The sequence below is a fragment of the Pezoporus occidentalis genome, unplaced genomic scaffold (assembly GCF_034315485.1).
Source record: "Pezoporus occidentalis ecotype Australia unplaced genomic scaffold, CSIRO_AGI_Poc_V1 ctg160, whole genome shotgun sequence".
Classification (NCBI taxonomy): domain Eukaryota; kingdom Metazoa; phylum Chordata; class Aves; order Psittaciformes; family Psittacidae; genus Pezoporus; species Pezoporus occidentalis.
In genome coordinates, this window is record NW_026913426.1 from 972,092 (window position 1) to 986,948 (window position 14,857).

Consider the following 14,857-nt stretch of genomic DNA (forward strand, 5'->3'; position numbering starts at 1 on the left):
AAATTCATTTCCTTGCGACTTTACCCTCAATGAATATGTATCACCAGCCATCATGTATTCCCCATATAGACATACATATTTATCTGAGTTATAGAAAAGAATAAAACTGAGCTATGCTGAAGAGTGAGGGCCTCAAGTGAATCATTCACTGAAATGAAACATCTACTGTAGATGGGAGCTACTGAGCAAAATGTTCTTTGCCAACATACTCAAGTTGTCAAAATTAACAGTGTTTCATTTCCTGTTTATAACAAAGCAGTTGAGAGTTGGACAAATGGAATAAACTTTTTAAGTTACCTCCACACAGAAAGACTTCATGCAGCTGCTGCAGTTTTTCTTCTTCTGGCTGCTTTTACTTTAACACAGCTGCACTGTAATAGGTCCAGCTTACTACTGTCCAGGTGCTTTCAGAATAACAAAACCTCTATCACATTACAGAGCCAGAGAATTATGTTTGAGATAACACAGCTGCCTCGGCCCCCCAGTGAACGTGTACAACATGTTGGTACAGAGGATCAGAACAGGGCATGGCAAAAAGAGATTAAAATTTCCCTTTCCTTCTGACTAACTTCATTTGTGAGCTTATGTAAAGCCTGGCTGCATTATCATATCTTAACACCTCAGGACTGTCCCAGTATTTACAGTTCTGAAGTATTTAGCTGTCTCTTCCAGAAAATACATTCTATTGGAAATTCAAGAAGAGGGGGGGAAAGAAAGTCTTTTAAAAACGGCTCCACGTATATGTCTATAGTAGTAGCATTTTTACATCAACAAATCTTTCCAGAGCCCTCGCTAAGCTGAAATCCAAGCCCTAGCAGCTACAGCTGATGGTGAAAGGCCAGACCACATGTAAGTATTGACATAAGCACAGTGGTGGAACATATTGCAGTAGGGGCTGAAAAAACTAATCCATGCATTAAAAGGAAGGAAGAGAGGAAGAATCTGCTTTAGATCTGAGTGCCTCCAGTAAGAGAACAGCATGCATGGCATACGCATATTGCACCTTCACCTCTGGAGAGCACATTCACCGTAGGGATCTCTTTCCATGCTATAATGGCTGTACAAACAGTAAGAAATTTTTGAGACAGATCAGTGACAAGGTAACAACATGTTCCACGCTGGCTTCCAGCACACAGACAAAGTAGGTGTTGACAGCTGCACAAGAGTATGGCATTTGTAACTCCTGCTGATCCCATGGTGAAGCTCAGGGAAAGGATGCCTATTCAGATTTGGCAGGTTTCTGTAAACCACAAATGTATCTTATTATTTAACTTTAAGTTAAACATAATATTTCAGAATAAAATCTGAAAAGGCATTGCAACAGCCCAGTGCTATATTGTCAATACAGTGGTGTTCCCTCCTGGAAAGGAGGTTGCAGTTCCACACCGATGCCTGTAACGTCTGTGGTCCATGGGGAAAGTTAAGTAAATAAATGCTAAATAATAAGCTGTTGAGCCAGGACCAACCATACATGGCCTAAGAAACACTGGGAGAGTGCTGTGTTTAAAACCCTATCCATCACAGCAGGGCTTTTGTTTTATTTCATTATAATTTTACATTTTACTCTCAAATAAGCCCAGCTCACGGGTCATGTTGTTTCTGCTTTGTTAGCAGAAGAGCTATTTTTAAATCACTCTGCACCTGGCAATAATGTATTGCAAATACAGAGTAGGTTTTGCTCCTCTGCAAAAGGATTTGCCAGATGGGCTTTCCTAATAAATTGTGTCTGATAAAAGGACGAGAAGGTTATTTAAACAAAAAGATTTTAGCTATGCCATTACATTTAAAATGGATTGAGGATTCTGCCAGTAGATAAATTAAGGGGGAACAGTGAATAGAGGCAGTATTCTTTGGCTGATGGCTCCTCTAGAAAGGAAGGCATGGGTGGCTGAAGCAAAAATAAGGCACACACAATTAATGATGTAAATAACAATATAAAAAGGGGGTCAGAGCAAAGATTAGCTCTCCCAGTTTCTAGTCACGGACAGAAGTGTTTCAAGCACATGTGCCACAATTCCTGCCTGTAGAACTTGCTGCTTCACTGCAGCCTCATGCCTCTGGTATCTGTTTGGGAAATTGCCATGCCTTTCAAAGGAGGAACAAGGAATGGCCGTGGTCTGGTACAGGCAGGTGCTCAGCACTTCCTCCTGGGACTTGCAGAGATGCGAGCGTGGCCCATGAGTCTAATTTGTTCTGACTGACCTAATCAGTGAGCTACAGCATGAGAGTCAGGAGGAGCAGCAGTGCTGTGTACCAGAGCTATTTCTACTTGTATTTAATAGAAAATTATCCTCCTAATTAATTACATTTTTTAGAAGGACCTTACATACTGATTGCAGGAAGGACTCCAGGCTGGGAGTCTGAACCTGGCAATTTGAAGTCGTGAGTCAGGCACATGAATTGGTCTGGGTTGTGGCTTTCATGCCAAAGTTCTCACCTTCGACACCCTTTGAATTGATGGCCCAGGGATTCGGTTCTCAAATTCACTTTGTTTAATGTTGCTGTGTATCTTATGACCTACTACTTGTATCCTAAATCTGACTGAGCTTATACACAGTCTTCGAGTTTTAGCTTGCCTGATCAAGCACTCAGTAAAATCTTTAACATCTTCATCCATTCCTCTGAATTCTTTCTGTTTCCTGGCTTCCATTCATCAGTTAATGTTTTCAAAAAGGCAGGAATTTCCATAAAAGCTATTGGATACAAGTTGCCCATGCTGTCCATCATTGCCTGGCTCTCTGCTTGGAACTGTCCAGCCAATTTGTGACTAAACATCATGTCCTCCAAGAGAAAGGGATGTGATTAAGGGAAACAAAGGTGCCATCCCTGGGTGCCATTAAAGGAATCTGCAGCTAGGAGTGGTGTGGTGGATAAATTGTATGCAGTAGGTGGATTATTTGTGGGACACCAATTTAAGAACCCTCTTGTCCACTGGGCTGGACATCGCAAAGCCAAACCAAAGCAAAACACTTTCACAGCATCCAGGGGGTTCTGGCAGTTTGAGACACAAGTTCCATGCAGGACTGGGCAGTCATGCAGCGTAGCTTTTGTTAGTTGATTTTTATTTGTGACTTCTGAATAGTTGATACTGATTCAAAATCATTGCAGTAAATCCCTTTGGACTGCACTGAAGTTATTCCATTACAGATGTGGTTATCACTGAAGGGCTGTGAAGTGTAACACTCAGTATTACTGATGTGCATATCCGAAAGGCTTCATCAAGACACTGGCTCCATCACACTAGCACCGTATGTGTATGTCAGAAACAGCAGACCCTTCCTTACATTAAACTGGTTTCCTTTCTAGAAATGCTTATTTAACACTGGAATATTTTGCAGGAATATTTGAAATCATATTTCCTGTAGTTATTTCTTTATTTACAGAACAATCTACTAGAATTTTACATCTTGCTGAATATTACATCTTAGTTCTTCTCTTTTTTGCTTTTCTTATTTTTATTACATTGATGAATTCAAGCAAAAAACATCTAGATCAATCTGAGGTCAAGTTGTATTGAGTGAGAAGATTGGCAACAGCATGAGACTATGAGCTGTGATGTACGGTGGTATATTGCTCTGATAAATGATGACACTGAATTGTTTCTCATTGTGATTTAACATTGGAACCTTATTATGCTGCAAGCTTCAAGTTTCTATTTAGAAAAGGGTATGTCAGCAATAAATGCAATGACTTTCACAGAGCAGCAAGACTATCACCTCATTAGAGCTTTGTAGAGAGGCTTTAATAACAGAGCTTCAGTTTATGGATAAAATCAGAAGCTGAGTCAGGAGATAGCTGAACATTAGAAAAAGGAATGCTGAATGATATATAAGCTCACAATGAATGAAAGAAAATTAAGATCGGAATAGTTGTATCAATTTTTTGTTAGTTTTTCTCCTGATTGTTTTCCATTTAATTCATAATTTAAGCACATGTGTAAATACATGTTTAATGTTTTGCTTTTATAACAAAGGATGGATTCAAAAGATCTTCCCAAATCTCAGCTTTGGGGAAGACAGCACAGGCAAGCATGGGTGGTTACTCTTGAAGAGAGATTTTTAGAAGCTCCACTATGAATTTACTAGAAGTACATTATTTTTAAGCTTTGAAAATCAATGCTTAACTGTAAATTATTTCTATTTACAAGATGTAATTGTCAGGATTGGACATAAAGTGAAATGGAATTATACCAATACGGAAAATTACTCTTTGACAGATAAAACTGTATGATTAACTAATACCATTATTGGTTTTTTGGTCTTGCTTTTGTAATTTCCACACCAATTTATTTGATTTTGCATTTTTTAGAAGAGAGACAGAGTTCAATTCTTTAGTGTTTTGTCTGTAACTCACTTGTAACCAGGGGCGGCTGAATTGAAGGAGTTTAATACTGCCCACCTGGATATACAAAATACTTAACATTGAAAATGGCATTGTGAGGGTCACATCAGTGTCTGTGTGACCAATTGGACATGATTTCAGCAAGAAGGACATGGGTAGACAGTACTAGTAAGTCATCCTGAGGGAGCAGTGGGAAAGCAGCTCTGAAGAAGCCATGGGTTTGGTTCTTTTCCAAAGGCCATAAATAACATTTGGAGTGCACTGTGTTGTAATTACTTGCAATAATCTATTTTCCTATAGCAGAAAATGCCCTAGATGATAGGATTGTTAAGGCATCTCCAAGAATATGCTGCCATCGATTCACTGGCTGCTGGACTAAAAGACAGATTGGATTTTAGTGTATTCTGGTACTTATTTAAGTCAGTTTCATGTTACTTTTTCATGATGTTTATTAGCACGTTGTAATATCTTATGTCTTATCAAAACATTTACTTTCACGCATTAACAAACAGGACTTCCTCTCCTGCATTTCCCAGTGTGTTTTCTTTGTTTTGCAGGATCCTAAATATTTCAAGTCACAGAAGACTGGGAGAGGCCAGTTAAAAGAAGGCTGGAGAGAGACACATCAGCCCATCATGTGTTCCTACAAGCTTGTGACTGTGAAATTTGAAGTCTGGGGGCTTCAAACCAGAGTAGAGCAATTTGTACACAAGGTCAGTGAAACACAAGCTGTTTCTTATCCTTCACATAAGCAGAACTTGAGTACTGCCCTGCACAGGAATGTAACTATGACTGTGTAGAAGCTGGGGAGCTCAGCTGAATCTGCACTCAGAACTCTCTCCAGGGGCTGGAAGATCTGGAGCAGAGCCAGAGAGTTCTAACGTTGACAAAAACTATCAATATATTCAATACTGTAGTAAATGTATGAGCTGAAGCATTTGTGAATACATGTGAGTACATGTAGCAGTGATGTGCAGAATTTCTTACAAACAGGTAGTGGGAAAGTTTTCCAATCAATCCACTAAAAAAACTAATGGATGAATGGCATAACAGCCAAATGATAGTATTTGTCAGAGTATTAGAACTATTCTGTTTATCCACAGATAAATGTGTTTTATCCTCGTTTAAAAAACTAACAAGGAAAAAGGAAGAGTCCCAGAAGGTCTAATTGTCCAAAGATTAATAAATGCTGAACACATTCCCAAATGGTCTCCCATGCAGGTCACAGCCACACTGATGTGATCCAGTGTGGGCAATAGATCCACTTGAGGTGGGAGGTTGGGCCAAAGACCTTCAGAGGCAGTATGTCTGACTCTCTAGGACACGTCTCCTTAGACATAAAACTGACAGAATATTTTTCACTTTCAGTCATGTTGAAGGACAAGTGTTACTTCTCTAACACTTTTCTGTGTAGTTGCTGCAGAGGTATTTAACCTTTCCCTTGTTCCACAGGTCGTCAGAGATATACTATTGATTGGTCACCGGCAGGCATTTGCCTGGGTTGATGAGTGGTACGGTAAGTATGCTCCAAAACCAGCCCATTTAAAAGGCCTGATGCAAAGCTAATGTCAGCTCACAAAAGATTTCTGTTTACTTTCGTGGATCATCAGGTTCTAATATAAGTTGTTCGTGAAAGAGAGAGAACTATGTGCAGCTTCTGTGGAACACAGAGAGCTCATTCACAGCAGGTTTTTCTAACAAAAGTAGGCTGCATGGTAGGCAGGCAGCACACAGGGACACCATTACATCGCTCACCAGACAGACATCAGGCTCATCACCCTGTGTTGGAGGCAGGTAGAAGCTGCCCCCACCAAGAGTCATCTACATGGAGAATCACATGCAGGTTGGAATAAAGCTTCTTATTAAGACTGCATTAACCTGCAGTCATTTCCATGCAGCAAGCTCCTGAGGCCTCTCATCCAACACAGTTTCAGCTTTTTAGGAAAGTTTTAACCTGTTAATGTGGATTGCAGTAAAGAAAAGATGGAGCTCAAAGTCCTTTCTGAAAAAGGGATATAAACATTGTGTAGCCTCCTGGGTCTGGTTCAGCAGCAGCTGCATGCAAAAACTGTGTTAAGTCCATGCCCCAGCTGTAGGAACAGGCCCTTCCAATAGTACAGAGTAATCTGAATATCAAAGAGCCAATTACTCTGCAGAAAATAAGCTCAAAGGGTTTGTACTTTTTCCATGTATTGTCAGTAAGATGTGTCCATAACCATAGATACTTGTAGAACCATTTCTAAGATACTCTTGTAACATACTTTACAACTGGGGAATATATTTACAACATTTATTCAGACCCTCCTTAAGCTTCAGGAAACACCCTCGTGGGCATTCCATGGGCTGGTGCAAACACACACATCTCCAGTGTATTCAGAAATCTGCACAGTTTTGCATCAGAGTCTAGCAAGATATAAAGAAATGTTAATGGGAAGCAAAGAGTCATCTGTACTTTAGCAGAGTTGCTGATGATAACAAGTGAGTAATCATGAAGTTAAACATATGGAACAGCTTTAGCCACAAAACCATTAACCACAGATTTTCCCATCTTAAATCTGAATGCACCCTGACAAAAATACTCTTTCCCCAAATGGAATGTTATGATACACAATTATGTCACGGATTTCTGTAATGGTGAGTCTTTTTCCTAAATAATGTAGTGTACTTTTGGAACTTAATTGTCAGGCTAAGTGCAAAACCTAAAAAATCTGGTCTAACTAAAAAAAATATGAATAAAGGCTTAAGAACATAGCAAGATTTATAATAGAAAGTGCAGGAAGTCAGTTTAAGTAACTCTGCTGTGTGCAGCCCTTCTGCCACTGCATTCCTCTGAAGTATAGCACTTGGTAAGACTTGCTGACTAGAAAGTGAGTATTTCATTATCCAAAATGAGTGAGATCCAAGTTGTATCCACCCAGTTCAGTTTAACAGCTCTTGTGGTTTGTGTGCGTAGGGAGAGGTTTTAAAAACACAGAATTTTTAAAGCATCTGTATGTCATCAGTGTGTCTGTTATCAGCTTTTAAAAGAAAAGTTTGAGAAAGACTTGAAGATGATGATAGTCAGTAAAGCAGAATCGAATTATCGTGTCATAAAATCAGTTATTAAAGAAAATGTTATGTTATGGATATTACTGACTGATTACTGATACTGTAAGTATGAATGTGTCATGTCGTTACATTTACTAAACTGTACTTAGCTTTATTATTAAGAATATTTCTTTTCACAGCATTATTTACAAATGAAGAGCATGTTCTCTGCTTGGCAAAGTGCATGCTTAGCATGGCTCATGAGCTTGTTTTTCATTCCAGATAACAGTGAAAGACTAAAGGAGTAGGATTTTGAGTTATTCTATGTTTACTTTTGATCACAATTCTAGACTGCATTTCATTTTCACTGATGAAGTACTGCATTGCACTACTAATGTAACAGCAGAAGTTATATCTTTGCTTAAAAGCTGTCTCATAAAATGCAGCAAGAGCCTCATCTCACATAACAAGGAGTGGTGTGATACAAGAATTCACAAATCCAAGTGGCACATAATAAACTTGAGAAAAATTACAGCCTCAAGAACAAAACCACCATGTACATTACCAAAAGGGGAGCACATTTGCAAGTTTCTCATGCTAATAAAATGCCAGTTAGGCTTTGTGAGTAAAAAGTTGATGGCTATTTTCATGAAGCTCTGAAGTTATCAAACTGTTGTAAAGAACAGACCAAAATCCTTACAGCCTTCATGTTCACTTACACCTTACTCTCAGGTAGATTTATTGAAAGCATGGGAATACTCATCAGAGTAAGGTCACAAGTCAATGAACTGGTTTCTTCATTGGTTTACTGGAAGTGTGGTTTATGATAAATCTTCTAAAACCTGTAATGCTTGCCTGGAGTTACATAGCAGGCACCTAACAGGTTATGTGCTACTTTGACAATGCCAGGCATGCCTAGACAGTGATAAATGATCCTACCCCTAGAATCAGCCTGATTTGTAGAATATTTCTAATTTTTTTAGTTTATTCAATTGCTTGAGACTACAAAACTATTCACATATTCACTATTCATTCACTTACCTGCATAATTGTTAGTTTCTGGAATCTAAGCTGACATGTGCTCTAACTGTAAGAATGTTTGCTGGTTATGAGATGTACTATGCAAAAATAACAAAATCTTTCTGAAAGTGCCTGGAAAGGTAAGTAAATATTTACAATATTTCTGTCCCTATCCTTTATTCCAAGGGATCTTCTAAAATCTTTTTAGAAGATCTTGGCCTTTGCCAGGGCCTGCACATCAATACTTTCTGCCTACTTTGTGTTACACGGATACTCCTAAACAGTTTCCACTCCTTCCTGTTCTCTGACTCCCTTTGACTTAACCTTCTTATACCTTCCTTGGCTGATATAACTACCTTTATGAGTCAATTTTCATAAAGCTAGTTGCTCCATGCTCTTTTTTTTTAATCCGTTTTTGGCTTCTGCTCAAAGACTATTCCTAGAACCTTCTCCTTAAGAAAAAAAAATGAAGTTTGCACTGAATCAATGGAAAATGCCAACAATTTTGAACTTTTTACAGATATGACTATGGATGATGTTCGAGAATACGAGAAAAACATGCATGAAAAAACCAACATTAAAGTTTGCAACCAACATTCATCTACTGTGGATGAAATAGAGAGCCATGCCAAAGCAAGAGTATGTCCGTTTTTAAAACATATTGCCCATCCTCAGCTAATACACCTGCACAGATCAGAGCAACCGTCTGATCTTGCTGACCAGTCAGTGGAATCTGGGGGAGGTTTTGCTTCAGTAGGAAGAGAATCTTTCTCCATGAAGTGGATTTCCAGGAAAACACAATGCTTAAATTTCCATTGGATGCACGAAGAGGAAGTTAAAGACAAGTTTTATTTTCTACTATTTGAATAGTTATAAAATGCAGGAGTTCAGATTGCTTCAGTCAAAAAGCCAGGAACATGGGGAGTGGAAAATTTCTATGGAACTGACAAAATGATTTGCTTTACTAGGGAAAAAAAAGCTAATGAATTTTTCTCTGTTGTCAAACTACTTTTAAAGTTGTCATTGATTAAGATCTTTTTCAGCAGTATGTAACAGCAGTTTGTGGAGAAGGGCCGGTTTCTATGTAGGTTCTTTGATTCAGATTCTGGAAAATTCATTAAGTATTGAAATTCATAATTTGGGCACCTCAAGCAGCAGCCTAGAATCAGAAATTATTGCTATTACAAATAGAAAAAATAAGTGACATGAGTGATACTTGCTTTTGAAATGTTATTATTCCTTCATTTCTACTAACTGCGCTGTAGAACTCAGTGATGGTTTTACTCATGTTACAAGTGTGGGGCAAGGCCTGAAGGGCTTAAAGTCTTTCCTTTGTTTTTGCTCAGTAAAAATGCTCACCAGCTGGAGAAAATGTTGTCCAAGTGGAAACCAGAAGGTAATTTTTGTGTTTGAAATGCTGCAGTTCTGTGAACATCAAGTTAACTCCTTAGCTGAGCAGTAAATTGAGAATCGGTTCTGCCTTTGGCTCTACACTTCAGAATTTGGCGTTGAATGAAGTCTGACGTTCATCCTTAGTTCCCATGTGGGAAAGGTGCCATTGAGGTCAGAACAGAGTTTGTCGTTAATGAAAAGAAAAAGAAAGTCTGAGCCTTCTTAGCTCATGGTAAAGTCTTGTTTTCCTTGACTGGATGTCAGAACAGAAGGGAATTTAAAGCAAGTATACGCTAAAAAGCAAATGCCAGCTGAAGGGACAGTATTTCATGTCTGAATTTACAGTGAACAGTCTTGCAGGCTGCCACTTAGCAAGACTTTAATCAGGCTTCACTTAAATGGCAGGTAGACTGAGAAATCTTCCTTACCTTGTTCACTTGTCCAAGACAGCTTTTATTTCAGGCTGTACAGAAGTCCTGGATCGAAAACAGCTGAAATGAATGGATGGGCTCCCTTTGATGTGAGGGTGCTTTAAAACCCTTTGAGTTCAGAAACACTACACACATTGGTACAGGGTGTGAAACAAAATGTGTATCAGGCAAACAGGTTGAAATCTATCTCCAACACAAGTAGGTACAGATACTCTTGAGACCATCTGTTTATTTCAACCGCTTACCTCAGATTTGAAAATAGCTTCATCCTCCCACCTAATAACTGGCAACGTAGGCTGGAAAGGTCCCTGGAATGTTGTCTGCAGGGAAGAGAGAAGGCAACTGGCAGTATGCGTGCTTTTATTGATTAGTATGATCTTATAATGCAACATAAAGCTGTTTCTATAGAACATTTGCAGCCAAGGCTACAGATGCATGCAGCTGGCTAATATTAAAGTGTGGATGTATGGAAAGTATAGGATTTTGGCATATATATGTTAAGCACCATTGCCAGGCCTGTGGCTTAGAACTTTTAACTGATTGAAATGCTAATGGGGTTGTTTCTGGGTTTTGGAGCTTTCAGAGGTAAAAAATAAACAAGAAAAAAAAAATCTCTAAAATGATTTAATGAAATACTTCAAATGTACAAATTTAATATGATGGTCAGTGAAAAACCTCAAATTAATTTCAGTTGGCTCAGTGGACACCTTGCAGGCAGGGTAGACGTGAAGCAGCAGGTTTCAGGTTTATACCAGATGTCATTCGTCTGGGATTTTCCCGAAGTTTTGCAGGGCTCAGCTCAGAGCCCATCCATGCTGGGAGCGCTCTGCCCTCTTGTGGGTTTCCACAGCACTGTGACACCTTTGTCACCTGCGTGACAGTTTGTTCCTGGAGTTTTCTCGGTATCAATGACAAGACTTCCTCTTGCAAAGTGGCTTTAACCTCATATCTCATCTTGCCTCTATCTTGCAGGCAGTTAAGCGGTGGATTTGTTAGTTGGCCATATATGTTTAAGTACAGGTTCTGGATGGAAAAGTTGGCAAGCATGTTTTGGCTTTATCAAGTGTGAGGGAATTATTTAGGTTTTGTTAGTAGAAAAGCAAACAAGCCTCAGCTATATGCATGCAGCTGGAAGTCAGTGGAACCTGCGCATGGGGGGAGAGAGAAGTTTTCCTCCCTTGGGAAGTACAGCAGATGAACACCCCGATGACAACCCTTTACCCATTCATGCTCATCATTTAAATGAAAAGAACAAAACCCTGATCAGTTTTATTTTGTTGGAAGTTCTGAAAAATTCTACTTGCTGACTGTGTATCTAAATGGATTCTCTAACTGCCTGTGAAATAGCTTGAGTTTTCCAGCAATTACAGAGGTAGCAATCTTTATTCAGTTCAGACCCAGGTAGAAGGAGAGCCATTAGTATGTGATTAATGCACTTAACTTTGTTTCCTTTACATTTGCCACTGATTGTGCTCTGATCAATGTGTTACCATAGGAAGGATTCATGTGGAGAATCGTGTAATTATATGCATGATAAGCAGTCATTCCCTGATGACAGTTTGGATGGCAGTAATTTAACTGAGTTAATGAAACAATCATTTGAGATTATTCTAATATGTCTTTGTTTTTCTTTCCTTCTTGTTGAAGACATGACAATGGATGAAGTCCGAGAGTTTGAACGAGCAACTCAGGAAGCCACCAACAAGAAGATTGGGATTTTCCCACCTGCAATATCTATCTCTAACACTTCCATGCCTTCTTCAACCCGCAGTGCTCCATCTAGTGCTCCATCAACTCCTCTCTCCACAGATGCTCCTGAATTCCTAACAGTTTCCAGAGAGCGGCCTCGGAAAAAGTCTGCTCCAGAAACACTCACTCTTCCAGACCCAGCGAAAAAGAACCTTTAAATTCACCTAGCATGTTTCCTTCTGATAAGCCATGTCTACCACAGCAAGAGTGATGTAACTCAGTTTCTACAAAGGTCATGGTGGTTTGTTGTTTCTTTTTTTTTTGCTTAAAATAATCTTTCTGGTGTGGAAAGATTACTTCTTTCCTCAGACTTGATCCTTAAAACCTTCAGAGAAGTGCATGCACGAGAACGTAGTCTATATATTCCTAAAGTAGTGCTTCAAGCCATCTGGTGCATCGTCCTGACATACAGTGACATAGTCTGAGGGGAACGCTGTAAACTAAAAGAAATCTTTCTGTAGCAGTATTCTACCTGCAAATCCTCATCTAGGTCATAGCATTTACAATTAGGAGTAGATATTTAGTAAAGCTGCCAAGGACTTCTGTGGCAAATTAGTGCCAACTCGAATGCAGGGTTAGCAGGAAAAAAAACCCTCCCATTTTCTTCTTTGATAGCTGATTTTAAAATCCTTCCTGCTCTCAGGCTTTGGTGTATTCATAAACCTTTGACCTGTAACTCATTGCACTTGAACACCAACACCAATCACTCAAGATTCACATTTTGCTTAATATGACTCAGGATTTGGGGCCTAGTTAACAAAGAAAATTTTTCAAACCTAAAATATCACTGTATTGAAGCCCCAATTGTAATTAATTATACTGACTTTGAGGCCATTGAACTATTTCTATCTTGCACATAATTTGTAAAAGAAACCACCTATTTCTTGTAGATAATGTATTTTAATAGCTCTCCCCTGTCCTTTTGTGATCTTTTAAACCCCTCTTGGCATTCATCAGTTGTGTTCCATGTGTAAGATTGCAAAAAAAGCAGCTAAATTGAGCCAGTTGAGAAGCAAACCCAATGAATTCTGTCTTTTCCTCACTGGAAGATAAGTGGTAGTTACGCTGTTAAGACCTTGAATGTAAAGGAAAGAAAACATGAGACTCCTTTTTCTTTTCTGCCTCCCATCTTTCCTAAACAGCCAACAGAAAGCTGTTCCCAGGCTTTGTCATCATCCAGGGGGAGGGGTGAACATCAGTCTTTGAAAAGCAAATGAATTGTGGGGCTGCTCACTTCTGTGTAGGGTGACATTAAGGAAACAGAAGTACCCTTCCTGGTCTTCAAGTCTCAGGAATTAAAATGTAGAAAAGATGTTTCCAGTGGAGAAGACTGTGGAAGGAGAAAAATAAATGGTCTTCTCCTAGGCTCAGTGAGAGACCTTCCTTTCTGGCCCCCATTTGGGGTACTTTGGTCCCTTTCATCCAAGTTGCTGTTTAATGAATGCTGCCAGTACCCATCATTCTGGTTAGCTGTAGCAGAAGTTAAGTAAGGCTCTGTTCAATTCCAGTGAATGACAGCCATTGCCTGAATCATACAATCAAAGTGGGTGATACTTTGTGCTACCAATGACATGGGACATGGGTTAGAAAAAAGAGAGTCCTCCAGAGCTGAACTATCACTGAGTGTTGGCTGGGGATGGCCTTTTACCCAGGCAGGACCTTTGTGCTGTTTTCTCAGCACAAGGCAGTGATTTGACTGGCTTAAATGCACTGAACTTCTCAATGGCTGTCAATCTACAAAGTTATGTTGAGTGTGTGATATTTATAGCGTAGTTTTAGTAGCAGCAGAATTCCACTGCCAACCTGCACTGACAAGTGTATATTTGTTTGATAGTTAAAATCCTGTAGGTAGCAAAATCCGAGAGCCCTTCATAGGTTAGCTGTGGTCTGACTACCTGCATTCTCCCACTTACTGTCCATGTTCTGCTTCACTTCTCAGAGCTACTAATTCTGTGTGATTAGTAAACTAATGAGTGATGCTTTTTTTGCTTAAAAAGAAGCTGCTGTAATAATGCAAGCAAAACTTTCCTACATTAGTTTATGATTTCAGCTTCAAGAGTGTACAGATTATATATTCATGATTATAATTGGTCTAATCTCATTATTATTTATTTAGTAGCAAGATTGGAACATTGGCAGAGAAAGGAGACCTTTGAAAACATCAAGCATTGTTTGGTTGGGGTTTTATTTCCTGAATTTGACCTATATAGAAATACCTTAGGTCTGCTCCGCCAGAAAGTCTGGTTTTCAGTGATTTTTTTTCTTTGTCAAAGAAAGCCATAATGTCCCTGTGCTTACAGATAAATGTTTCTATGTAAGTTTTGGCATTTGAGTTTTACAGAGATGATTAGACAAAAGCAGTCGTACCTTTACTCATATTTAACAGATTGATTTCCAATCCCTTGTGGATATATCGATTATCACATTAATTTGGTTTGGGGATAGGGCATGTATGAAAATTCTGAACATACCTGTATAGGACACATCTTAAGAGCTGTATGACACAGATGTAGGAGAACGACAGGATGCTCAGTGCTATGTCTCTGTGCTGCTGCTGCAGCCCTTCTTCCTGCAGCGCTGCTGTTGAGGAGACTTCACTGACCCAATAGCCTGAATTCACTGTTGGCCACCACGAGGATCACGATCAGCCACTTTGCCTCCTTTGGGCTTCCTAATGAAGGCAAATAAAAGGATCTCTAATGTTCTGTTGCCCTGGATAAGAAACACTCCAGGCTTTTCACTGCCTGTGTAAGTACCCTCTGCTGTGTTCTGCTTTGCTTTCCTTGCCAGTCATGACCTGTTTGGTCCATAGGATCTTTAAATATCCTTTTCTGTTTGGTTGTTCTTTCTTTCTTTCTTAAGGTAGGACAACTTTTTCTAGAATATTCCCAGCAAAC

General features: G+C 39.3%; 1 protein-coding gene and 1 long non-coding RNA gene across 5 annotated transcripts in view; one reads left to right on the top strand and one right to left on the bottom strand.

Moving 5' to 3' along the window:
* The window catches only part of PITPNC1 (phosphatidylinositol transfer protein cytoplasmic 1), a 79,769-nt gene extending 67,768 nt beyond the window's left edge, over nucleotides 1-12,001 (top strand). Inside the window, exons 7-10 of the mRNA XM_062612597.1 lie at nucleotides 4,899-5,054; nucleotides 5,794-5,857; nucleotides 8,909-9,027; nucleotides 11,859-12,001. Coding sequence (XP_062468581.1) covers nucleotides 4,899-5,054; nucleotides 5,794-5,857; nucleotides 8,909-9,027; nucleotides 11,859-11,864 — 345 coding nt within the window. The 3' untranslated portion in view covers nucleotides 11,865-12,001. The remainder of the gene's footprint in view (nucleotides 1-4,898; nucleotides 5,055-5,793; nucleotides 5,858-8,908; nucleotides 9,028-11,858) is intronic.
* The window catches only part of LOC134160523 (uncharacterized), a 47,505-nt gene extending 32,934 nt beyond the window's left edge, over nucleotides 1-14,571 (bottom strand). Inside the window, exons 1-4 of one of the 4 annotated variants that reach the window (XR_009963582.1) lie at nucleotides 14,432-14,571; nucleotides 10,457-10,531; nucleotides 6,627-6,744; nucleotides 2,648-2,781 (exon numbers count right to left, since the gene is read on the bottom strand). This is a non-coding gene — a long non-coding RNA (uncharacterized LOC134160523). Of the gene's footprint in view, nucleotides 1-2,647; nucleotides 2,782-3,294; nucleotides 5,685-6,617; nucleotides 6,745-10,456; nucleotides 10,532-14,431 lie in introns of those variants that run through there. The other 3 variants (XR_009963583.1, XR_009963584.1, XR_009963581.1) reach the window with 3 other exon arrangements.
* Between the last annotated feature and the right edge of the window lie 286 nt (nucleotides 14,572-14,857).